Source organism: Somniosus microcephalus, chromosome 34 (genome assembly GCF_052327205.1).
Source record: "Somniosus microcephalus isolate GS21.2 chromosome 34, FLI_Smic_1.0, whole genome shotgun sequence".
NCBI classification, from domain to species: domain Eukaryota; kingdom Metazoa; phylum Chordata; class Chondrichthyes; order Squaliformes; family Somniosidae; genus Somniosus; species Somniosus microcephalus.
In genome coordinates, this window is record NC_141020.1 from 22,826,888 (window position 1) to 22,854,173 (window position 27,286).

Below are 27,286 nucleotides of genomic sequence, written 5' to 3' on the forward strand. Positions count from 1 at the left end.
GAGATGAAAAAAGCAGGTTGTCACCATGGGGTTATATTTAACTTTGGACAATAGTGTAAAATGGGTGATATAGAAATAGCCACTCATTATACACCCTGCCTGATTTTCCCTTCCATTGACTTCAATAGAAAGGGTGAGGTGTATAATGGGCAGCTAATTTGCTATTGCTCGTTTTACACCATTACCCAGTGTTAAAATTATCCTCCATAAGTGCAGACTACCCCAACAGCATGGTGTTCTGATGCAGGATCTCCATCCTGCCCTTCCCCAGAAAGGCTGGGACAGCCATCCATATTGCCATGGTAGACTGAGCCTTCATCCGAGTCTATCCCATTTTCTGTGCTTCTGCCCTTATCCCTTTCCCCACCATTCACAACTGTGATAGGATCGCCCTTGTCCTCACCTTCCACCCCACCAGCCTCCATATTCGACAGATCACCTTACACCAATCCCACCAAAGCCAACATGACCACAGCACCAAACAAATCTTCCCTTCCCTCCTAGTTCCACCTTCCATAGGGACCGTTCTCTCTGTGAAATTCTGGTTCGCTCTTCAACCACCCCTACCAGGTGCTTTCCTTCTCTTGGCACCTTCGCATGCAAGTATGAAAGTGCAGGAGATGAAACTTGTTAGAGATAGTTGGATAACATTTAATAAGCAGAGCTAGGGTTGCCAACTCTGCTTGAACGTGTTCCTGGATGTTTCATCACATGATCTCCCGTCTGCAACTGCCCTGCCAAGTCAAACAGCCTTTTTCCCCCATCTCCAATATTTTTATAATAACTGATAAGCAAAAGTGTTCAAACAAAATGACAAAACCCACAATTATTTTAATGCCCCTATGATTTTTCTCCTGGGCTGCCTGCAGTAGTATCCAGGAGAATAATCTTTAATTACTGGAGACCCTAGGACAATCCTGGAGGGCTGACAGGAGGCACTACCCATTCCTGTATGGTTCTCATTGTATCAGCAGGCTGCATCTGTGCCTGGGTGCCTGACACATGTCATGAGCCAAGTATAGAGGGGATACACTCTGGGCAGGATTTTCCAAGCCCGAGGAGGCGGGCATGGAGGCGGGACTGCCGGTAAAATAGCAGAAAGTGGGGGCGGATGGCAAACCCGCCCCCATCCCGCCTCCGTGCCCTTTTGCCAGGAGGCGGGAAGATGTGCTGCTTCGGGTCCCAACTCCTGGAGGCGGGAAAGGCATTAAATCCATTTAACTGCCTGTTAACAGGTAGTTAACAAGTAGAAAAAAGGATTAGTGGCATTTTACCTTCACAGCTGAAGGCTTCCCGACCTCGGAGAACCCCACTGGGTTGGAGGGGACGTGAAGGAGGTCTGCGGGGGTCGGAGGCACCTGGAAGTAAGATGTAGAGGTGAGTGATGGGTGCAAGTGTGGAGTGGTAAGTATGTAAGTTGAGTGTTAAGTGTTAAAAAATGTTCACTTGCCTTGTTTTCCTCCTATAGCCTTCATCCACCCTGGATCGGGAGACCCGACATCCTCCTTATCGATTTCACAGACTGGCTGTTGGATCCTCCGAACCAACAGCCATCTGAAATCGACAAAGTTGAAAGGTTTGATGAGTCCTGAACACTAGGGGGGGAGAAATTCAGTTGTTAGTGCAACCGATTAACGCCTAAAGAGGCCGAGAAGTGGGGCGCTAGCCAATTTCCGGGCGGGCATAAGGCGCCTAGCGCCTCGCCCCATATTGAGCATGCATTTAGCGCCGGCACTAAATCTTAGCGCCCGCTCATGGGCGCAGGCTGATTATGACGTCATTTGAGTGTGCAACGCCTTTTAGGCGCCCCGGACCGGAAATTCAGTGGCGCCCCCCTCCGTAGCGCCTGGCGCTAATAGTGACAGCTTACCTGGACCTTACCAAGTCGCTCTCAGGCTGGAAGAGCGTTATTTTAAGGGGACTGGTGTGGTTTAAAAGTGGCAGCCATTTTTGGAGCACAACTTCCTCGAGAGCTACAAAGAGTTGCTGAGCTGCACACTGAGAGCCATTTGACCACTGAGCCAGCGCAGACAGACGATCTTAAGCCTTCTGACCATCACCTTGCTGTTGGTGAGCCTTGACAATGGGGAACCTTCCTGTGGGCGCTTATTATGGGGGCTGCATTGGAGGGGAACGTCCTGCTGCTGAATCATCTGGAAAGGGTACTGAGACGCTGGGAGAGGGGGGCGGGCATGGCCAGACGGAGGAGGGCCAACAGACGTCGCCACAGCAGACCTTCCGCTGGCAGGGTTTTCCGACAGCAGTTTTCCTACATGAACATGCCGGAGGAGCAGTGTGTCAGAAGGCTGCGATTTAGAAAGGAGGTGGTGACTGAGCTGTGCCAGCTGCTTCAGCCAGATCTGCAGCCTCAGATAAGGTGCAGGACATCTCTGTCGGTGGCTGAGAAGATGCCTGCTGGCCTGAACTTCTACGCGAGCGGCTCTTCTCAGGCTGCGCGTCAGAGGCTGATCAGAAGTAGCTTCCAGGCCCCTCTCACGGAATGCTTGCTGCCATTCCAAGAACAGGAATGGAACTGGTCTGATACCCCCAAGCCTGTGAAGGGCAAGATGCATGTAAATAACAGGCATGGCCATTGTAAATGAAGAAAGTGTTTCATTACACAAAATGTGGTTCCTTCAAACATGAGAAAGCTATGGCAACAGAAAGCAAAACTAATACACTGACACATAACTGCCTCTCACACCCGGGAGACTGTCCAAAACATAAATCACATTCCGACCATCTTTCTTGGCCTTGATTCCACTGCGCCAACCAAAGCATCCAATGCCCCATCAGTGAGGCGTTCCGCTCTCTGCCTCACCCTTTCCATGTCTTGCTAGGCTGGTGTGCCACAGGTAGGCTCCCACCGCTTTGAAGGCCTACAAGGCAGTGAGTGCATCTGGTGATGCCAATTGACTTGCCCTTTTAAGAGCTGGCCGGCGCCAGTGTGTCTCAGGGAAAGTGATTATTGACAGCACCCTCGCTGCGCCCTGCCGCCGCGAAATTGGGTTGCGCCGCCGGGTTGGCGCCTTAGGAGTAGCGTGCAGCGCCTGATTTAGCGCTGCAATCATCTTTAGGGGCGCTGCAACCCAATATCGCGCTAGGTGGCGCTAAATTGCGCCTGGCGCTAAACTTTGCGCATCGCCAGGACAGGCGCCCCAAACGCGGCTATACCGAATTTCTAGGCCTAGGACTCATCAAACTATAGAGAATGCCAGTGTTTGACAGCTTCACAGAGCTGTCAAATGCTGACATTTCTTCTTGCAAGAAGTCTTGACAGATAGCACGTCAGACGTTGACGTGCTCTGTCAGTGACTTCCTCCCTAATTGGCCTGCAGGGCGGGCTTAACAAGGTCAATCAGGGGAATATCCCTTTGGTTGGTCAGACGATGATGGAGGTGGGACATTGACATGACAAGCAGCAGTCTCACCTCCAACTCGTCTCCGTTGAGAAAATCCAGCCCTCTGTCTCCAATAAGTCAACCTGACACCCGCTGGTCTGTGTGGAAGATGAGAGGGTTGAGCACTGGCACTGTATGACCGCATCATGACTACCACCAGGAAATCGGGCACAAATGTGCATTATCTGCTGCCTGTGGTCACACACCAACTGCACGTTTAGGGAGTGGAACACCTTCTTGTTATGAAACATTACTGGTTCTTGAAGGAGACAACACAGAGCAACATATGTGCCCTGCAGCCGGGGGAAATCCAGCGATGCAGGAAAATCCAAGAGATGTCCTCCTCTTCAGCAGCCTCCATGGGAAAGGTGACGTTGTAGGAACGGAGGTTCCTCTCTGAATAAAGGTATTCGACTCGATGAATCAAATCAACAGGTTTTAATGAACAACGAAGTTAACAGGGAAACTACAGGAGAAACGGTACACAGGTCTAATCAGCTTGCTGGGCACTCGATGACTGCTGGAAGATTCTGAAAGCTGGCGTCATGACGTCATCGCGTTCTTCGCGCCACTGGCGGTCACGTGATCGGCATCATGATGTCATCATGTGGAGTGCAGGAAAATACAATACAGTACAGTTAACAGGCAGTTTAAAGGTGCAGTCCACGGCTGCACTACACTGTAGTTCAAGGGATTATTACAGTTGTTCTGAGACCCTTGGTGGCTCCGCCACAGGCGCCCCCCCAGAATCCACTTTAACGGACATTGACAACCGAGCAGGAGGTTTAATGATCCTGGCCGAACGGCGACGAAACTCAGGCAGCGGAAACGGAGCGTTAGTAAACGAACCAGTGCCGGGTTGCGGCAGAAGCGGCGTTTCGGGCGAGGCAGAAACGGTAGTCAGAGGTGCAGGCGCGTCTGAGGCCGAATCGAGCTGTTCGATGGTGGGCTGGTGCACGGCTGGTCTGGCGGTCAACGGCGGTCGGCTGCGGCGAGGCGGTTGGGCAGCCACAACAGGCTCACTCCGATCTAGGTGTGCTGGTTTAAGTCGGTCGATAGAGATGGTATCGGACTTTCCACCGACTTCGACTGTGAAAAACTTTTCCCCTGATGAGATGACACGAAACGGTCCGGTGTACGGCGGCTTGAGCGGGTCTCTGTGTCCGTCCTGTCTAATAAAGACATAGTCCGAACTCATGAGTTCTGTCGGGACGTGAGGCCTCTGCAGGTCATGATGCGAGTTTGGGATGGGCAGGAAATTCCTGGCCGCCTCCTGATGAAGCAGGAGCTGTTGAGCTGCAGACCATGGTTCGTTGTGTGGAGGGAGAAAGTCACCTGGCACTCTGAGTGTCTGGCCATAAACCAGCTCAGCCGATGAAGACTGAAGATCCTCCTTTGGGGCTGTCCGGAGGCCTAGCATCACCCATGGGAGCCTGTCCACCCAGTTGGGTCCCCTCAAGCTAGCACGGAGGGACGCTTTGAGGGACCGGTGGAACCTTTCGCACAGACCATTTGCCTGCGGATGGTACGCGGTGGTATGGTGCAGCTTGGTACCCAGGCCATGTGCCACTGCGTTCCACAGCTCTGATGTGAATTGCGGACCGCGGTCCGAGGAGATGTCCGATGGCACCCCGAACCGAGCCACCCACGACAAAAGAAACGCCCTGGCGACGTCTGCTGTGGTGGTAGCGGCCAAGGGAATCGCCTCTGGCCACCTGGTGGTCCGGTCTACCACCATCAGGAGGTGTGTGAATCCACGTGACCCGGGAAGGGGGCCTACTAAGTCCACGTGAACGTGGTCGAAGCGGCGCTCAGGCACCGGGAAGTTGGCCACCAGAGCCTTGACGTGACGGTGGACTTTGGCTTTTTGACATTCAACGCAATTGTTTGTCCAGTCCCGGACGTCCAGATGCATGCCTTTCCAAACAAATTTGCGGGACATGAGCCGTTGAGAAGCCCACATCCCCAGGTGAGATAACCCGTGGATTGCCTGGAATACTTTCTTGCGCCATTCGACCAGCACAATGGGCCGGGACACTCCCATGGATGTGTCGCACAAGAGCGTGGTTCCTGCCGCTTGAAATGGCACGTCTGCAACCTGCCAACTGGAAGGCATGGTCCTAAACGCTTGTACCTCTGGGTCTGCCAGTTGATCCTCTGCCAGTCCAACGAAATTGATGCCCAGGTGGACTGCCTGGACTGGAACCCGGGAAAGGCAATCCGCCACGAGATTATCCTTGCCTGACACGTGCCGCAAATCCGTTGTGAATTCGGATGTAAACGTGAGGTGGCGCTGCTGCCGAGCTGACCAAGGTTCCGCCGTTTTGGCCATGGCGAAGGTGAGCGGCTTGTGGTCCACGAATGCAGTGAATGGATGGCCTTCTAGAAGGAAACGGAAATGCCGGATGGCCAAAAACAGGGCTAGCAACTCTCTGTCAAAAGTGCTATTCTTTCGCTCGTTCTTGCACAGTTGGCGGCTGAAAAAGGCTAACGGTTGCCAACTCCCGTCGACCCACTGCTCTTGAACTGCTCCGGTGGCGTAGTCGGAGGCATCCGTGGTGAGGGCAATAGTCGCGCCCGGGAGTGGGTGTGCTAGCATAGTTGCATCTGCCAACGCTGCCTTGGTGTCGCGGAACGCCTGGTCCATTTGCGGTGTCCAACTGAGAGCATCCTTGCCCGACTTTCCTTTCAGTGCTTCGTACAGAGGTTGCATTAACCGGGCCACCTTGGGGACGAGCTGATGGTAAAAATTTACCATCCCCAAGAACTCTTGCAGAGGTTTGACTGTGTGAGGCCGCGGGAATGCGGTAACTGCCTCTACCTTGGTGGCTAGCGGGACGGCGCCTTCTGGGGTAATCCTGTGTCCCAGGAAATCAATACTGGATACTCCAAACGTGCATTTGGCCGGATTGACAATAAGGCCATGTTGGCTGAGCCGGGCAAAAAGTGTGCGTAAATGGGCCATGTGAGCTGTCGTATCCTTGCTGGCTATTAGGATGTCGTCCAAATAAACAAAAAGGGCAGATCCCGTAAGACAGAGTCCATCAACCACTGGAATGCTTGAGCTGCGTTTTTCAGACCGAACGGCATGCGGAGGAACTCAAAAAGGCCGAACGGAGTGATGACCGCCGAATGTGCCGAAAAATCTTGGATGTGGGGAATAGGGTACCTGTCCGGTGTCGTGGTGTCGTTTAAGCGTCTGTAATCCCCGCAAGGTCGCCATCCTCCGCCTGGTTTGGGTACTATATGCAGCGGGGGGGACCAAGGGCTGTCCGAGCGCCGGATGATCCCGAGGCGCTCCATGGTCTGGAACTCAGCCTTTGCGGCTGCCAGCTTGCCGGCTTCTAATCGCCGCGCCCGAGCGTAAATGGGTGCTCCGGTCGTGGAGATATGGTGCTCCACCCCGTGCCGTGTGACTGCAGCCGAAAACGTAGGCCTGGTGAGCTCCAGGAATTCGCCGAGCAGGCGCGCAAACCCATCTTGCGATGGAACCGCACAGGCCACCGACCAGGAAACGGCGGTGCTGCGGTGGCAGGGCACTGTGTGGAAAGTGGACGCATTAATGAGTCGGCAGTGTTGGACGTCGACCAGCAGACCATTGGCACAGAAAAAATCAGCCCCCAGGATAGCCTGTGAGACCTTAGCTGTAATAAAGTCGCAGACAACAAAACGCTGACCGGCGAAGGTTAAGTTTACCGTCCGTTTACCGAACGTACGCATGGCGGCGCCATTTATTGCCACGAGGGAAGGCCCCTGGTTGCCGGATAGTAGGTCCAGCTTGGAAGCTGGGAGGATGCTGCACTGTGAACCAGTGTCGCACAGGAATCGTCGGCCCGTAACGGAATCCGTAACGTAAATGAGTTTGCCCACTGAGCCCACCGCCATAGCTAACTTGCCGTGCTTGTCAGACTTTGTCGTCCGTCCGGGAGGGCGCGGGCTTGTTGGAGTTTTTTTTTTCTTGAGGGAAACTGCAAGGCGGCCGGCAGCCTCGAGCTTTGGCGCCGAAACGGGCGTGGTACGCGTACCATCCTGCTGGGGGAGGGCTGGGCTTCGCTCGCGTGGGGGAAAGGCGCCTCGTGGCCGCACAACATTGCTGAGTAACAGTAAATATCTTGTCTGCCTCTGCCGCGAGTTCAGCACCGTCTGTGATGGCAGTGTTGGCCAAGGCTACCTGAACCGGATCGGGTAGCTGGCAGAGGAAAAGCTCATGGAATAAAAAACATTGGGGTTCCGCACTCAACAGCATGAGCATTTGACTCATCAGTTCTGACGGTTTTGAGTCCCTGAGGCCGGGCATGGAAATAAGCTTGCGTGCACGCTCCGACTTATTAAGATCAAATACCTGTAGCAAACGGGCTTAAAGCGCTTCGTACTTGCCCTCCTCCGGTGGGCTGCCCAGAAGGCTGACGACCCGCAAGGCCGTGGCACTGTCGAGAGTGGAAACCACGCAATAATAACGGGTCGAGTCCGCTGTGACCTCCCGGAGAGCGAACTGTGCTTCTGCCTGGAAAAACCATGCTGCTGGCTGCTGTTCCCAGAACTGCGGTAGTTTAAGGGCGACGGCGTTCGTGTTCATCCTCGACGAAAGTTGTCCGACGAGATCGGGGTCACCAATGTAGGAACGGAGGTTCCTCTCTGAATAAAGGTATTCGACTCGATGAATCAAATCAACAGGCTTTAATGAACAACGAAGTTAACAGGGAAACTACAGGAGAAACGGTACACAGGTCTATTCAGCTTGCTGGGCACTCGACAACTGCTGGAAGATTCTGGAAGCTGGCGTCATGACGTCATCGTGTTCTTCGCGCCACTGGCGGTCACGTGATCGGCGTCATGACGTCATCACGTGGAGTGCAGGAAAATACAATACAGACAGTTAACAGGCAGTTTAAAGGTGCAGTCCGCGGCTGCACTACACTGTAGTTAAAGGGATTATTACTAATTGTTCTGAGACCCTTGGTGGCTCCGCCACAACGTATTGCTTTCTCCTTGCAAAGAAGGTATCTGTCACTTGCCTGATCCCCATACGGACAACAAACTGACTGATGTTGCTGATGTCACCTGTTGCAGCCTGGAATGAGCTAGTGGTGTAGAAGCTGAGGACCACGGTAACCTTTACAACCACAGGTATGCGCCCTGGTGTTTGGCTCCAATAGGTGAGGTAGGTCAGTAACTGTCTGCCAGTTGAAGCAGAGCCTCCTCACACACTGCTCCTCTGTCATGTTCAAGAATTATACAGGGTATTCCATTCTGGAAGACCTGCACCCTGTAAGGATTGCTGCACCTTGCCTCCTTCACCCTCTTCTTTGAGCCTCCAGAGGTCTCTACTGCTGTGCTTGCTTCTGCTGCTGTTCCCCTGGTGTGGTAACCTCAATGGCAATCCCAGTGACATTACCATTTTCCCCAGGACTAGTGCAACCAATGGTAAAACAGTGCAGTTACTGACAAAAGTCAGCTCTCAAACAGCTCTGTAGTATCAAAGACTTCACCAAAGGAGCCAAAAGATGGCTCTGAAAACCCCCAGCAACCTAAAACGACTGTCCAGAGACTTGCCTTAATAGAGGTGAGGATCACTTTAAATACCACTGCTGCAGACTGCTTCCTGAGTGTTTCCGCCATGCTTTGCTGGGTGGGCACACAAATGATCAAATGCTCATGAACGGTCCCAGGCACCGCTTTCCCAAAGGGTCCTAATACAAGTGCAGGACTGCTATTTAAATACTTTAATGAGCCCCGTGTCCATTTGAGGGGGACCCCAGGGACACATAAAAGGCTTACTAATATAGCGGCCACCGGATTGAAAGTTGAACGGCCACTTTACACCTAAAAACCCAAATTAGTTTAAAAATAAATCCAATCTTTGAAGAGGTTTCTAACAAACAAAAAAAATCAGATGCCTAAGAATCCTGTCTGAAAGTGCCACAGATGTACAGTTTCAAATAAGGTTGCCATTGATGCGCCTCAATAACTTCAAGGCTCAAAGTTAACTGGATAAAACAAGGCTTTTATTAGCAAAGAAAGATGCCTGTGTCTTCACCTAGCATTCTGCTGTTCTGCTGCAAGACAAGCCTGGGCTTGTCTTAAGTAGGGCCAGGTATGGGCGGAGCCGACACACCCAATGGGGAGAAAGGGGGCGGTGCACTATATACAATACAAGGTAAAACACAGGAGCAGGCAATACAAACACAGGAGCAGGCAATACAATATATGTAGTTAAATACAGAGTCTGATGAATGACATATTTCATCACAGCCATTTCATTCAGTTCATGTCTATAGGACATTAGGACTCAAATTTGTATTTTTTTCTCTTCCTATTCTCTCTCTTTCCCTCTCTTGACAACACTAAGGCCTAGATATTGCATCGTGCATGAGCTGTTTTTCGGACACTAAAGGTCCCAAAATGGTGGGCAGGAAGTGCACCTACATTTCCGGCTGGAAGTGTGCCACCCGCCATATTGGGTAAGGACAAACAAGAAGCATCCTTTACCCATACTTGAAGAGGGCATTAGGCCCCTTATTTGCACGTCCAAGATTGGTTTGCCCTCATGCAGCAGCGCCATCGCAGACTGCGCTCAGGGAATTTAACCCTAGGGATCTCTTGCAAAGAAGAAGGAGCAAGGAGGAGCAGGCTTGCTCTTCCCGACCCTACATTTAACCATCTTCCCAATTACCACCGCTCCCGACCCCGATCCTCACCTCTGAGCTCCTCTACCCAGCCCAGATTGTGGCCACCCTGTTCTTGGTGACTGCAGGCCCTCACGAATCAATCCCGATTCCCAGCCCGACCCATAGCTACGAATCCCGTGTTGTCTCCATCTCCCATCCCTGACCCGATCCCCCAGACCCAATTACCTGAGGGCCTCTGCGATGTTAGCCGCTGCCCGATTTCTCACCACTCCTCTCTGCTCTTTGCCAGCGGACTGTTGCGCCACACCGTCTCTAGTGCAATGAGGTGTGAAGCCCAATATCAACGGCACCTCGGGCCTCAGCATTTTATTCTATGACCCTTGTGCGTCCATAAATGGGTGTTCCCGAATTTCTAAGCATATCTCTTATTGGGTATCGTTCTGTAGGTGCAAAGATACTCAACTGCAAATGACCTAAATCTTACAAGGTAAATGGAATAATAGTTGCAAACTGCTGGCAACTGTCACGTGATCAAACCTCCAGGAATACCTCCAATCAGAGTGAATAGCCCTGCTCCTTCTGGTCAAGACAGCAATTTACATGTACTTCCTCGAACTAATTGTTGCTCAGTGTTGAGGAGACCAAACAGATTAGGTGACCACTTTGCCAAACACCTCCATTCTGTCCGCTCATATAACACCTCCATCCTTGTCGCTTGCCAGTTCAGTTGCTGTAACATTCCCGCTCTGATCTCTGACTAAGGCTTACTACACTGTTCTAGCAAAGATCAAGGAAGACTCCAGAAACTGCACCTTATGTTTGCAGCACTCTTGCCTTAATATTGACTTTAATAAATTAGACCTTAACTATAAATACAAGTTGTTGGAAGGGCTGGTGATATGGGATGGTTGTGCCGGTGTTTCTGGGGGATGAGGAAACAAGTTAATGCTGGGGCTGGCCACCTTTTCCCAAGCTCCTGGTTTGCTTATCTAGTGTTTTTGTCCTTCCATTTCTACCTGCAGTGTACCCCAACTCCCTCAGCTGCTCACACATTCTCTGCGTATCATAAATATCTTTAATTTCTCCCATTATGCCTCCTAATGTCTTATCAGTTCTGCCATTTAACCTTCTTCTGTTTTCCATTTAAGCGTTTTACTTGTCAGTCCATTTCTTTTCTCGTGCGCGTGTCTGTTTCCCTCTCCCTTCGCTTTATTCTGTTTCTTTTTAAATGCCGTTAGCTGTAATATCCTCCAGTGTGCATGAAGGGTCCATTTCCAAAACAGTAACTCATTTGTTCTCTCCACAGATGTTGCCTGACCTACTTCATGTTTTCAGCATTTTCCGTTGGTGTTTTACATCATTTTTATTGTTGTTTATTAACTGGTTTTGCTCATTTTTTATAATAGTATAAGTTGGTTTTTGGGTACAGTTGGGTACAACCTGGTAACCGATTAATTTCATCTCAAATGTGGTAAATTAACTTTAAAGCCAAACAATAGCTATTACTCAAACCTGTGACTATAAGCTTCGGAAATGTGAATCTTAACTGTTATGCTGGAATTAACTGGAATTTCAGTTTATGGATAATATAATTATATTGGGCCAAATCTTGCTGGAGCAAGACATCTCACGGCGTGCGCCATTATTTAGATTTTTTGCTTTACCCTTCAACTCAGAATGTCTTTGCGCTGTAACTTTCTGGAAATGCGAGCTGATAACAGCGCAGCGAGGGCAACGGGACATTGTGACCTCAGTGAACGGCGGGACCAACAGTCTATCTTCTCAACCAATGAGATTTCAGGATTCAGAAACCACAGAAACCCCACAGTGCAGATAGAGGCCATTTCGGCCCATCGAGCCTGCACCGATGGTGAGAAAGAAACAGGGGAATGACAGGGAAGGAGGTTGAATTAGAGTAAAATTAAGTACAGAAAGAGAAAATAGAGGGAAAGAAAGATTGGATTGAGAGAGAGAGATAGAAAAGAGGCAGAAGGAAAAGTAAGAAAAAAATTTGAAATTTGAAATTGAAATTTTCAAAATCTCTAAGAATTTATTACATTCAAGAATGAGAGAACAATTTAAATTGTTCACTTTCTGGACCAGAACAGTTGAGTGGCATTGCATTAACAATTATCACGTCGTCAATATTGTACTTACACTCTTAATCATCAGCCCAAACTTTCTGCGGCGAGTTTAATGGGCAATCAATGTGCAAGTCCAGCAAGTTCTTAACAATAACAGTGAGACAAAGGGCGAGATGCCATTTGTGCGAAGCAAACGGCAGAGCGGCGTAAATCAACCAGCAAGTTCTGGAGATTCTCAACTCACAGAGTATCTCTTAATCCCCTGAACTTTGCATTAACAACGGCCTGTGTCGTTAACACACCGTTATTTTTCAAGCAAGATTCAACCCATTAATTACGAAATGACTTAATAGACGTGCCTGAACCTTAGACCAGCAAGTTTAATATCAGTTGTAGTGAAAATCTTTCAAGCTATTTTGATAGATCTAGTTAAGAAAACTTGGCAAAGCATAGCATTATAAAGGATACAATATGGATTCAGAAGGAATGTCACATTTGGCTAATATCAAAGACATTACAGATATGGTGAGCAAGGAAACTGTAGTTTATTCATTCGTGGATTTTCAGAAAGTTTTTGATAAGGTTGCACATCAATGATTAATGGCTATGATATCGAGTGATGGAATAAAAAGTAAAGTTTGGTGCTGGATAGAATAGGAAACAAAGGGTTGGCATGAATGGGAAGTTTTGAAAAGTGGAAAGAGATTACATGTGGAGTAGCCCAGGGATCAACCCTGCGATACTGGCTACTTTTAATAAATATGCATATTGACTTGGAGGAAGGTATCATAAGCAAAGTCCTCAGGTTTGCAAATACCAAAATAGGAGGCTGTGCAAATGTGGAGCAACACCAACCAGATTGAGAAGGATCGGGATCTTTTCCGTTACTATGTGATGGTGTGGTTCAATGTGGATAAGTAAAATAGTGTGGGAGCAAGGATGCATAAATTAAAAGGAACACTTATATGGCTGGGCCATTGGGTCAGAAATCTTAAAAGGTAATTGCACGTAATTCTATTAAAATATCAGGCTGGTGTTTAAATATAGGAAAAAACAAATGCGAATTGAGGACTAGGATACAAATCAAAAGAAGTTATACAGGAAACTTTTTTTTATCCGTCACGGACGGTACCGACGTGGTGCCAGTTCATCAAAAATTCCGGATAACCGAAAGCTATAGTAAAAGATACGGAGAGCTGAGAGCTCCGTATAAAGCAACAAACCCTGTTGCTTAGCAACAGGTTCAGAACAATGGCCACAAGTTGCAAGCGTCTCTGTAGTTTAGCAACAGCTGCAGCCACACCCTTGCACAGCAACAAGTGGAGGAAGGCAAGTAATAAAAGTTACCTGAACCTACTCCTGAATTTTGCCGGTTAACCGAGATTTCCAGTTATTTAGGTGCCGGTAAATCGAAAGTTTCCTGTATTGTTGAATACAGGGCATTGGTCATATGCAAAACGGTGTGTAACTCTGGTCAAAGCACGGGAAGAATATTGTTGCCCTTGAGAGTGTAACCAACATATTCAAGAGATCAGGGACATAAATGATATGAATAGGCAAAATAAATTGGACTTAAGTTCTTTGGAAAATCTGGAGACTTCTAGGCAACCTAATTGATTTATTCAAGAATATCATGAGGATTGAAAATGCTAACCCTGGCCTAATTATTCAAAAGGTTTACGAACCAAGAGACACAATTTTTTTAAAAGATAGGAGTAACAAGGGAAACCAGGCAGAACTTGTTTTACGTAAATGCCAATGCACTTGTGGGATAAGCTAACAGGAAGCCATTATAAACAGATCCGATGTACTTCTGAAGAGAGTAGTGCGAAATGGGATCATAGTGAATTGGCAGCTTGTTTTACACTGCATCCGATTACACAGGTTGCTGGCTCATCATGAGATATTTCACCCCTCTGGTAAGAATAGGTAAGATCTATCTAAAAGGGACGAGCTTGTTGAGTCTTATGCCATTTTCCTGTTAAAAATTCTTAAGTTCTTACCTATTAGACACCTCAATAACTAAAAAATATTCTGGACCTTTAAGTCCGTCTGCCGGTATATCACTGCAGGGCGAGTTCTTCTGGCAAAGCCACCTCAATAAGAATATGAAGAAAAAGTTCATTAATGCGTTCAAGTATTTAGATCCCACTACATTTTCCTGTGTTTTCTCTCCCTTGCCTAAAATGTAGCCGTTCCAAGTTCCTGTTACCCTGTATTGTCAGCAAGGCAGGTTATTCAAACTTACTGACGGTTCTAGATGCTCCCAATGCTGATGCTAGGTTGGCCCTTTCCATTGCTGATAACAGAGAAGTTTTGCTGAAATACAAACAAGAATGACGCAAGATCGTCCATTCTCATTCCACCAGACATCAGGTAAATCTGGGATGGGTAGAGATGGAAATTTGGGTCGGGTGCTATTCTACTGGCTCTGACGTGCTGTTAAAATGTAACATTTTCTCTAAATTTTCAAATCTGTTGATCTGGTCTTTGCAATAAATCACCCTGCCTTCTGTTTATCAAAATACAAATTATTCTGTCCACTGGTCATAACAATGCTAAATGCCAGGCATGAACAAGTGTTCCTTGCGTCCAGCATTTCTATGAGATGAATGAGGGGAAATACATTGGATGATGTATTTTTATTATTTGCATATAGTCTGCCCATAAGTGCTGATAGTTCCTCCAGCGAGAATTAGAAGGACATAAAAATGGGTGTGCTGCGGTAGAACACATCCCTAACCTACTTTCACTCCGCCCACCCAGATAACGCCAGAAAATCAACAGACAATGGGCAGAGAATCCAGCTCATCATCTGTTTGTTCCAAGCCTAGATTTTCCTCTACTGGCGTAGGTTACACCAGAATTGTTAGGCTTTAGAGAGGCTCAAATGGAAATGCTCCCAATTTTCCATAATCACCATTAGCATAACTTCATGTGGAGGCTTGGACTGGTCTAGGGAACATACCAGTGGTAAGAGCGGGAAAATGCATGCAAGTGAAATTTAAAGAGATGGGGTCGATTAAAGCAGTGTCACTACAAGTTGACAAAAATTCTGGAAGACTTTGAAGAGTTTCAAAGGTATCCCAACCCATTAGTAGGGCTTGCTGAGGCTGAAGGAGTCAAAAATGAAGGCAGAAGAGAAGGAAGGTGCAGCCACTCTAGAAAAGTGATGGAGCAGCCTAGTCATTATCTTTACTGATAGCTGCTGAAGTAGTGGTGGTGCTGCATGAGGTGGTAGAAAAGATGATGGTCCTTTGTGCCATTCGTCGGCAGTCTGGAACCAGGTTTCAGGTACAGTTGACCATTACTGTCACCGCATTGGCCAGTCCTTTGCTGCGTGGGAAACATTGGCCCCGATATTAAATCAATCAATCAATCAATCAACTTTATTGTCATTGTTAGTGCACAAGTGCAGTACAACGAAATGTAGGCTTGCGGCTCCCGAGAGTGTACATTTAGATTAAGACATTTAACATTCAACATTCATTTGGCTTGTAATACATAAACATAACCCTAATAAAGTGCATTGGCAGATGTGCAGGCTTTAGAGTTTATTTGTGGAGTTCAGTAGGATGACAGCCCTGGGAAAGAAGCTGTTCCTAAATCTGGTCGTTCGGGTGCGAATGCATCTGTAGCGTCTCCCAGATGGCAGGGGGGTGAACAAACTGTGGCTGGGGTGGGTAGGGTCTTTGATGATGGTCAGTGACCTCCGTAAACAGCGTTTCTGGTAGATGTTCTCTATGGTTGGTAGCCGGGTGCCGGTAATGCGTTGGGCAGTTTTGACTACCCGCTGCAGGGCTTTCCGGTCATAGCAGCTACAGCTGCCACACCACACTGTGATACAGTTCATCAGGATGCTCTCTATTGTGCAGCGGTAAAAGTTAGAGAGGATCAGGGGTGACAGGTTACATCCCTTCAGCTTCCTTAGGAAATATAGGCGCTGCTGGGCCTTCTTCACCAGAGAGGAGGTGTTGAGGGACCAGGAGAGGTCTTCAGTGATGTGGACTCCGAGGAACTTAAAGCTGTCCACCCTTTCCACCACAGCCCCATGGATGTGGATGGTGGGGTGACTTCCGCCTTTGGACTTCCTGAAGTCCACAATGATTTCCTTGGTTTTCTTGATGTTAAGGGCCAGGTTGTTATCGGCGCACCACTTCACGAGAGCCGGGAAGAATGCGGAGAGCGCATAATCAGCGGAAGAATCCGGAAAGGCCGGGAATGCGGAGGCCGTGCTGATCTTAACGGCAGCGCCTCATTAGAAAATTGTTGGGATGCCTCCTGCCCGGCAGCTGGCCAAATGTACAGCCTGACCAGAGGGCATGAGGGAAATCTAGTTGCAAAGACTCCAGGCTGGAGATCGGAATGGGGTGGTGAGGCTGGAGATCAGGGCTAGATGGAGCCTGGAGATCGGGACGTGGGGAGAGGGAGGAGGCTCCGGGGAGAGATCAGGCTGGGGGACGCTGAAGGCTTCCTTGTGAGGTCTGGGGGGAGCACTCGTAGACCACAAGGAGTGCGAAAAGAGCAGGGGGGAAAAATTCGGTTGCTTTGCACTTCCCAGCGCTAATGGGGCGCAAAACAACTAGCACCCGGGCACGGCGATGTTTGCACCGCTCACAAAATTGACCAGACATTTTGCGGCGGCGCTAAACACTACCACCACGATCTCCTGCACCCGCAGATTGTGATGTCAGTCGAGCGTGCAACGCCTCGGTAGCGCCCCGGACCGGATATTGAGTGGCGCCCCCTACCTTACCACCTGCCACTAGCAACGACATGGTTGAGGGGAGCATTTTTGCTGTCAGAAAGGGACTGGGGGAGCGCTGTTTAAAGGCAACCGCTTCCTGCCTTTTTTTGTCGGCGACATTTTTGCAACACGCATTCTGAGAGAGAGAGAGAGAGAGACTTCTGGAGAGATTCAATGCTGTGTGAAGGAGTTTTGGGTACTGAGCAGCACTTTGCAGGCTCATTTTGATTTGACCTTCCTTGCATCGATTTAGAATAGAGTCTGGGTGTCTGCACTTTGAGCTCTTTCCCTGGGACTCTCCATTGTTCTTTCCAGCAGATTTGATGTACAGGTCTCTCCAGGCCGAGATTCAAGGCTTCAATGAGCAGGATGTGGATGGAGAGCAAGATCGACCCTCCCCTTTAAGAACTGGCCGGCGCCAGTGTGCCTGTGTTCCATTGCTGACTGACATCACATGAGCTTCGCTAGCACTCTGAGATAGCACCTTGCTCCTCGGCCTTTGCGCCTTAAGAGAGGTGTGTAGCACCTGATTTAGCACTCCAATCATCTCCAGGGGCGATAGAAGCCAAGTTTGCAGTCAGAGGCGATAATTTGCGGCAGGTGCTAAACTTTGCGCCCGGCCGATAATTGCACCTCAAACGGTGTGATACTGAATTTCTCCCCCCAGATCTTTAGCACTTACCTTGAGGAGTTGGCAGTTCCTGCCTTGGATCAGCTGCCAGGCAGCTGAGGCCTCAGGTCTCCCCCTCACTTCTGGCTAAATTTAAGTTGCGGTGGCGATGATGTCATCAGACCATGACTTTGGAATATTAATTAGACCCCCGCCTGCCTTTTGCGGGTGTCTCATCAATGACCTGAATCTTGCATGTTAAAATTTAATGGGGCGGGAATGGAGTCGGGTTTCTCAATCTTGATAGTGTAATGCCCCCCCACCCCGACCCTCTTCTGCCTGTGTGGTCGGGGAGGGTGAAAATCGGAGCCACTGCATCTGCCTCTCTGCTGTACCAAACCTTTAGAAGACAGTTCCCCGTGGCAAATCCAAGGCCTGCAGAAATGATTTGTGATATACTGGCAGTGAGACCAATCAAGCTATGCTGGCTCTTGACCACCCTGGCATGTCTTCTTTCATACAATGCCACCAAAAGTAAGACAACACTATGGTTAGTCAGGCAGTTACAGTGATGCCATTGGTCTACTGTACCAGCTTCCTTTGAGAAGAGGAGTTTCCATCAGCTCTAATCATCTATCAAAGCAAAGTCTGGCCATTTCTTTCTGCAATTGTAGATGTGCAGGTAATGGACAAATGGAATCTCTCATGCTCATGCAGCCTGACTTGCCTGGCATCCCTCTATAGGTCTTCCTCTTCTTCCAATCACAGTAGGAGAATTTCCAATTGGGAAACCCATTGGTGCCAGTAATGATGTTGAGCCCAAAAAAATTAAAACCATTGTCACAAAGGCTCATGAGATTTTAATTGCCAACAGAAAAAATAAAATAAATAAGTAAAATTGATTCAGAATTGACTGGAATACACTGACCTTAATAGTGCTTTGTTCTGTCCATGACCTCCAGTATATTTACCAGTGCCTAGCAATTCTGGATATTTAAAATTTGTCAGGCAACTCCCACCCATTTCCCACTTCTGGATGCCTGAATACTACCTGAAATTTGGACAGTATTCAAAGGCAAATTCTGTCTGCAATATTATTTAAAACAAGCATTTCCCCACCTATAATATCTTCCAGGAAATTCTACGGCTCTTTGCTTTCTTCTTAGATGGCTTCATTTTGTTTAGCATTGTCTGGGTGTAGTCATTTGATTGTGATACTAATTAACCTCTAATGTCCTTTATTTGAACTGACAATTATGAGCCATATGGAAGAAGAAAATTGTAAATCTGCAAAATATTGGAGAATGTTGATTCTGTATCAGCTGATGATGTTTTGTCCAGGGTGTCTGTACTTACTGAATTCCATAGTTATCACCCCATAAAATGCGGTAGCCATCTTCTGTGGCAAGTACATTGTCCAGATTGCCTTCTGCAAGGTTCCAGATTAACGCATATTTATAACTGTCAAAAAATATAAGGAATTACCATTTAGTCTTCCACTTTCATCATGCAAAATAACATTGTGATAGACTTCATGACTATGTTTCACATGGTAGGAGAATGGTTGAAGAATTATTTTTAGTTGTGCATTACTACAGGACCCTAAATGCTGTATATGTTATACCTAAAGGGAATGACATTAGAAATTCCCATGACTATGAAGTGTGTAATAGTAAAATATTGGAGACTGTTGATTCTATATCGGCTGATGATGCTCTGCTCAGTGTGTCTGTACTTACTGAATTCCATAGGGGTCAATTTTCATTGACTCGTGGAGTCGGGATTGGAGGCGTGAAAGTCCCGAATGCGGGGGTCCCGACACCATCCCGCCCAAAACCCGCCTCCATGTAAGTTTCAAAGGAGGCGGGTACCCGCCCCACACTGGGACCCGCCGACCTGAGGCGGGAAGGGATTAGTGCCAATTAACTGCCTGTTAACAGGCAGTTTTTAGCCTAATCCCTATTTTGAAGCTTGAAGTGTGGGATTCCCAACGGCTCCAAACCACGCCAAGTTAGAGGAGTCGGGCCGTCGGATTGAAGGACTTGGAGGGGTCGAGATGTCGGTGTTCAGGTGAGTGATGGGTGCATGAGTGCAAAGGTAAGTGTGTTTGGTGTGTGTAAAGTGTTTAAAGAAGTTTAAATTACCTGTACTTACCTTTACAGCCTTCCTTCCTCTAGGTTTTGGGAGTCCATCATCCAGCTGGCACAGAAAGCAGAATGGCTGCAATCTGTCAAAAGTGACAGGCTGCAGCTTTCAGTGCCGGCGAGATTTCTAACTGAGTCTGCGTAGAAGGTCTCAGGTTAAAAGTAAGACTGTCAGGGCTAGATTTTCAGTATAGACAGTTTTGGGGCGCTAACCTTAGCGCCCGGCCGAGGTTAGCGCCCGCCCCAAAGTAGCGCCCTGTTGCCGGAAATTCAGTGGCTTCGCCCTAAGAGGTTGGTGGAGCGTTAAAAGAGGCGTTCCACTACTATCTTTAGGCGCTAAGCCGGCGGTGCGGAGTGCAACACCCGAGCTCGGGCGCAGCGCACGGCAGACACTCTGGTGCCAGTGAGTTCTTAAAGGGGAAGGGTGCATGTGTTTTTAGGAGGAGGGGGAGGGGGAGGGGGAGGAGGAGGGGGAGGGGGAGGGGGAGGAGGAGGAGGAGGAGGAATGATGAGGAGGAGGAGGAGGAATGATGAGGAGGAGGAGGAGGAGGAATGATGAGGAGGAGGAGGAGGAGGAGGAATGATGAGGAGGAGGAGGAGGAGGAGGAGGAATGATGATGAGGAGGAGGAGGAGGAGGAGGAATGATGAGGAGGAGGAGGAGGAATGATGAGGAGGAGGAGGAGGAGGAGGAGGAGGAGGAATGATGAGGAGGAGGAGGAGGAGGAATGATGAGAAGGAGGAGGAGGAGGAGGAGGAATGATGATGAGGAGGAGGAGGAGGAGGAGGAGGAATGATGAGGAGGAGGAGGAGGAGGAGGAGGAATGATGAGGAGGAGGAGGAGGAGGAGGAGGAGGAATGATGATGAGGAGGAGGAGGAGGAGGAGGAATGATGAGGAGGAGGAGGAGGAGGAGGAGGAGGAATGATGAGGAGGAGGAGGAGGAGGAGGAATGATGATGAGGAGGAGGAGGAGGAGGAATGATGATGAGGAGGAGGAGGAGGAGGAATGATGAGGAGGAGGAGGAGGAATGATGATGAGGAGGAGGAGGAGGAGGAGGAGGAATGATGATGAGGAGGAGGAGGAGGAGGAGGAGGAATGATGATGAGGAGGAGGAGGAGGAGGAATGATGATGAGGAGGAGGAGGAGGAGGAGGAATGATGAGGAGGAGGAGGAGGAATAATGATTGATGATGAGGAGGAGGAATAATGATTGATGATGAGGAGGAGGAATAATGATTGATGATGAGGAGGAGGAATAATGATTGATGATGAGGAGGAGGAATAATGATTGATGATGAGGAGGAGGAATAATGATTGATGATGAGGAGGAGGAATAATGATTGATGATGAGGAGGAGGAATAATGATTGATGATGAGGAGGAGAGAATAATGATTGATGATGAGGAGGAGGAATAATGATTGATGATGAGGAGGAGGAATAATGATTGATGAGGAGGAAATGTGCGCTCCCCAGGGTGTGTTGCGTTCCATTTTACAAACGCTCTGGACGCCAGCCGCACAATGGGGCGGTCCGACTGAAGTTTGGATTCGGGGCGGCCAAAGGGCGTTGCACGAGGATGTGACGTCATTTTCTGCGCGCGCATCCGGGCGGCTGCTAAACTTTGCGCTGGCGCTAACGGCCAACTTAATTTGGGGCGGGGCGCAAAGTGCGCTGCGCCCGGGCGCTACACGCATAGCGCCCGAAAATCACTTCTCTTAAGGCACTAACTGCTGGCGCAAGCAACTGAAAATCTAGCCCTCAGTGTTTGACAGCTTCAAACAGCTGTGAAACGCTGATATTTCATCTGTCATAACCTCTTGACAGATGACATTTCAGTCTGTGATGTCACCTGTTGCCGGGCAGCCCTTAATTGGCCTGCTGAGCCCGCTAGGTGGGCTCAACAAGGTCAATCAAGTTAAAATCGCGTGGATTGGCCGCATCTCGATGGAGGCGGGACTACAATCCTGAAAGTTGTAGTCCAGCCTCCTTCCCGACTCCTGAATGAAAATCACCCCCATAGTTATCACCCCTGAAAATGCAGTAGCCATCTTCCATGGAAATTACATTGTCTGGGTCACCTCCTCAAATCCTGGGGGTCACTATTGACCTGAAACTTAACTGGACCAGCCACATAAATATTGTGGCTACAAGAGCAGGTCAGAGGCTGGGTATTCTGCAGCGATTCAGTATTCTCACCTCCTGACTCCCCAGAGCCTTTCCACCATCTACAAGACAGAAGTCAGGAGTGTGATGGAATACTCTCCACTTGCCTGGATGAGTGCAGCTCCAACAACACTCAAGATGTTCAACCCCATCCAGGATAAAGTAGCTAGCCCACTTCATGGGCACCCCATCCACCACCTTAAACATTCACTCCCTCCACCACCGGCGTACCATGGCTGCAGTGTGTACCATATACAAAATGCACTGCAGGAATTCGCTAAGGATTCTTTGACTGCACCTCCCAAACCCATGACCTCTACCACCTAGAAGGACAAGGGCAACAGGTGCATGGAAACGCCACTACCTGCAAGTTCCCTTCCAAGTCTCACACCATCCTGACTTGGAAATATATTGCCGTTTCTTCATTGTCGCTGGGTCAAAATCCTGGAACTCCCTCCCTAACAGCACTGTGGGAGCACCTTTACCACACGGACTGCAGCGGTTCAAGAAGATGGCTTACCACCACCTTCTCAAGGGGCAATTAGGGATGGATAGTAAATGCCGGCTTTGCCAGCGATGCCCACATCCCATGAATGAATAATAGAAAAAAGTACCTGTGGTTCAATGAGTTATACAACAGAACCTCCTCATTAGTGAAGTATCTGATATTTTCTGTTACGTATGGGCCACCTCCAATTACTTTAAATGTATATCTAGGAAATTAAACACAGATAGGTTATTCATGGAGACTAACAAAGGCAACCTTTTTTGAATGTGTTTTTGTGCTTAAAGTTAGGAATGTTATTTCACCAGTTTATTTGTTGTTTTCACTTACTTGCCCATAAATTGGTCAGATCGTCCAGTCACCATGTCTTGAATCAAGAAAAAGGGGTAAAATGCTGCAAAAAATATACAAATCTGGGTATAACAAATATCTAGAACAAATAAGACCTTTTAAGGTTCACAGAATTTATAATATGCATGTGGTAGTCCTAGGGTGCTGCTCACAGTGTCAGCTGTGGCTCAGTGGGTAGCACACTCGCCTCTGAGTCAGAAGGTTGTCAGTTCAAGTCTCACTCCAAGGACGAGCACATAAAACTAGGTTGACACTCCAGTGCAGTGCTGGGGGAGTGCTGCACTGTCGGAGGTGCTGTCTTTTGGATGAGACATTAAACTGAGGCCCTGTCTGCTCTCTCAGGTGGACGTAAAAGATTTCGCGGCACTACTTCGAAGAAGAGCAGGGGAGTTCTCCCCGGTGTCCTGGCCAATATTTATCCCTCAACCAACATCCCTAAAACAGATTATCTGGTCATTATCACACTGCTGTTTGTGGGATCTTGCTGTGTGCAAATTGGCTGCTGTGTTTCCCACATTACAACAGTGACTCCACTTCAAAAGTACTTCATTGGCTGTAAAACGCTTTGAGATGTCTGGTGGTTGTGAAAGGTGCTATATAAATGCAAGTCTTTCTTTTTTTCATGTTAAATCAAACAATGACCCAGATTTTCTGGGGCCTATGACTGCCACGAGCAGCACATAGGACTACCAGATGTATATATTATAAATTCTGTAAGTGCCCCACAAGTTCCGGGTTTAGGCATGCGCTGTGCATGCGCGAAACCCTGGAACTTGCGATCTGTCAAGAATCTTCCTGACAGATCCTTCGCATCCCCGGGAAATGGACATCCGCTGGCGGAGAGTTGGGCTATTTGCCCAAATCTTGCCCAGCAAATGCCCATGAAACTCTTACGCCTGGTAAAAGCAGGCATAAGGCCTTCTTTTACCAGAGTAAGGGTGAAAATAAATATTAAAATAACATTATTTAAATCATTCAAAAACCTGTAAAATAAGTTTGTGTTATTTTTGGCCCCTTGAAAAATGTTCAAAATTACTTTTCAAAAGTTTTAAATGTTTCATTAAATTGTATTTTCATTAATTTTAAACATGTAATGATTTTTTTTATTTCAGTGCTGTGAAAATGTATTTTATGGGTGGTTCCTATTAAGCTGATGAGGATTCAGTATGTAAATGGAATCCCCATAAGCATAATGGGAAGCCCCTTTCTCATTGGCTGGGCTGGCCCACGTGATCTCAGGGGCGCTTGCGAACCGTATGCGCCCCTGGGATAGGTGGACCTTTAAGCAGGCCTACGCATAGAGGCCCAGGAGCGCGAGTCTCCGTGGATCCAGGACCATCAGGCAGGTGTGTCGTTTTATTGCGGTTCGGAGGCATTCGCCCGCGGGAAGCCTCCAACTGTAAATTCAGGCCCAATCTCTAGTTTAGAAGAACAAGAGTGTTATCCTGTGTGATCAGTCAAGGCCTAAAGTGAAACTTTCTTTTCAGGTCACAAAGCCTAATTGTTCTTCAGTAAATACTGGGCAGGTCAGTTTAATTGTTCTTCAGTAAATACTGGGCAGGTCAGTTTAATTGTTCTTCAGTAAATACTGGGCAGGTCAGTTTAATTGTTCTTCAGTAAATACTGGGCAGGTCAGTTTAATTGTTCTTCAGGCTGTAAATCAGATCCCTAAGACTTGTTCTCTTCTTTTTAAATCTAATTGGTAAGGTTAGTCAGGGCCCAATTAATATTCTGGCTTCTATGTCAAATAAGATATTTTCAAACGCCTTTGTTTCTTTACGCTTTTTTTTCTAAATATGACACAGTGGCCTAGAAATTGGTCCACTTACCGCCATGAGTCACCGTCGCAATCCAGTCTGAAAATGGTGGCCGCCACTCTAGCGCCCTTCTGGGGCGCAGGACTCGGTGGCCGCCATTTTGGTGAGGGCCTTAGCAGCACTGGCCCTGGAAATGTAAATTAAGAGAGGGTGATATCATTTGGCATGCAACACCGACTTAACGTCACCTCAGCAAACTTCAACCGTAGCGCTGAGTTCAGCGCTGGCTCCTAAGCTTGCCATGAAAACCCAGCATTCAGCAGACTGACAGAGAGGTAAGTTTGCATTTAAGCTTTTGGACTGGATTGTTTTGATTTCATTTAAGTAGTGGCTTGGTGCAATACATGTTAAATGTTTTTTAAGTGTGCAGGGTGTGCTGCTGGATGCTTACAAGGCCTCTGATGGTAAAGGGAGGCTTCTGAGAAGACAGAAAATGCTGGAAATACTCTGCAGGTCAGGCAACATCTGTGGAGGGAGAAACAGAGTTCACGTCTCAGGTCGAGATGCTGCCTGACCTGCTGAGTATTTCCAGTGGTTTATGCTTTATTTCAGATTTACAGCATCCACTCACAGAGAGAAGAGAAAGATGCAGAAGAGGAAGACACTGAAGAGGAGGAAGCAGAAGGAACCCAGACAGCCCTTTTCTGGCTGGGATATCCGGGATGGAATCATCCGCCTGCGGTACCAGTGACCACAACCCCAATTCCCCTTTCAATATTTGTCCCACACATTACCTTCCCTCTGTTACTGACCATCACAACATCCTTTTGGCCACAAGGCGGAAATAAAAGTCACCAGAAAGCAAACTTTCCAATCCAACTTTATACGTCTATCCATCCAATGTGACATCAAGAAATCAACCCATCACCCTCATGCATTCCCTTAGTGACTGTCTTGTGTGTGATTTTGCCTATCCTACTGGTGTCACGCAGTGCTACTCCAGTGGCTGCAGCATGGCTGGTGGAAGGCTGCTGACTTTCAGTGGGTGACACTGAAAATGGCCTTGTTGGTCGACCATGTGGAGCTGCTGGCTGGGAGTGTGAAATCGAGTGATGGTGTTTCTCCTTCTTCACTCTCCTCTCCCTCTTCTTGGTCAACCAATGACTGGGCAGGCTGCATTTCTTGGGTGTGTGAAATGAGGAAGGCACAAGGGTGGAGTTGTGGTGAGGGAAGGGCGGGAAAGCAAGAGGTGCATGCGAGAAGGAGGATAACGTATGAGGATACCAGCATCTTGTCTCCTTTCAGCCCTGCCGCTGGCCAAGGGCTCAGCCATGTCCCTGCCAAGAATAGCCAGCACCGTCTCCTCCAAGGGGGTGAGATGAAGCTAGGAATGGGAGGTGTGCCTCATATTTGGCACAAATTTTTGGTAGCTGAGTGAATGGGCGGTGGGGGCTGGGGGGGAGGGAGTCGTGCATTATGTGAGACTAGTGATGCAGTTGGTAAGAGACGACTTTTGAAGATGCATTCACTTACCTTGACCACTGGTCTGAGATCATGAAGCTGATTTGGGCACTGGAGCCAGGTGGTGGCATGACACTGCTGGCAGTGACGGCCTTGGTGATGTGGGCGCACACTGTTCTTTCTGGAGGGCCTCCTGGCCCCTGTAGAGGACCTCTCTTGCAGTGTTGACCTCCTGCACAAAGCTGGAGTGCTGTGTGAGAGACCCTGGGTGCCCTTCCTTGGCTTGCTGAGCCATTTGTGTTAGTGCTGAAGCATTTTCCCACTTCTTAGGTGCGGAAGGAAATTCAGCTTCAAGAGCTGAAGACTTCCATTTGGAAATTCTTTTTAATGTTAATTTGTTTTCAGAAGGCAGTTGAGCTTTAAGGGCTGAAAACTGCATATTTTTACATCATTTTTATTTTTTATCATTTCAGAAGGCATTGTCCTTTTAAGAGAACGACAAAGCATTGCCCTTTTAAGAGAACGACAAAGCATTGCCCTTTTAAGATCCTATAATGCTTTGTGAAATCACAACATCGCTTTCAGAGGCTGTTCGAAGCTGCAACACTGCTTGTGGACGCCACATTGGGGCCTGATGCCAGGGCGAACGCCATTAGGAGGGCGTTACACGTTAAGTTTAGCGCTGGGCTAATAATCATTCATTCCCCAGCGCCAGTATTTCAGTCCTGTCAGCACCACCATTTTTGACCGCCGTTAACTCCCAGCCACGGTGGCACTGGAAGCTTTCGTGGCAGCCATGAATTTCTAGGCCAGTGATTTGCAGTGTGACATTTGAAATGTGATGGATAGGAAGTACGTACTAGACAGACCATTTTGTTGTATTACCAGTGAATTATCTTTGGCAATGTCCACAGTGAGTTCGAGGTTATTCTGCTCCAAAGGGGATGTGGTCTCGGAGCATAGAAGTAGAGGGATCTACAGTGAAATAGATTAAAAAGAAGTTTATAAGAGGTCTGGCTTGGTTCGGTGAACTGTTCTTTAAATTTATTTTATTTGTTTTGGGTGCTTCTGCCTTTTCTTATTTAAAAATCGCCAGGCTGTGTGATGCTCCAGCACAACTGCATAATTACTAACTTAAAATCTGTTCCATCTCTAACTTTTTCCAGTTCTGACAAAGGGTCATCGACCTGAAACGTTAACTCTGTTTCTCTCTCCACAGATGCTGCCCGACCCGCTGAGTATTTCCAGCATTTGCTATTTTGATTTCAGATTTCCAGCATCTGCAGTATTTTGCTTTTGCCTGATTACTTGTTTGTATTAACAATAATTGTTTCTGTATTCATAAATATAAACAAAAGAAAGTACAAGGAAGCACAGATGCTGTAAATCATTTGCTTTTCTGTCTGTGTATCTCTCTGATGTTAAACGAAAAAG

At 48.1% G+C, this 27,286-nt stretch overlaps 1 protein-coding gene across 1 annotated transcript in view; it reads right to left on the minus strand.

Moving 5' to 3' along the window:
• Positions 1–27,286, minus strand: part of LOC147096877 (cation channel sperm-associated auxiliary subunit gamma-like) — a 297,982-nt gene that overhangs the window by 22,645 nt on the left and 248,051 nt on the right. The window contains exons 18-21 of the mRNA XM_085973141.1: positions 22,614–22,677; positions 22,393–22,491; positions 18,828–18,932; positions 14,118–14,210 (exon numbers count right to left, since the gene is read on the minus strand). Of these exons, the coding sequence (XP_085829267.1) occupies positions 14,118–14,210; positions 18,828–18,932; positions 22,393–22,491; positions 22,614–22,677 (361 nt within the window). The remainder of the gene's footprint in view (positions 1–14,117; positions 14,211–18,827; positions 18,933–22,392; positions 22,492–22,613; positions 22,678–27,286) is intronic.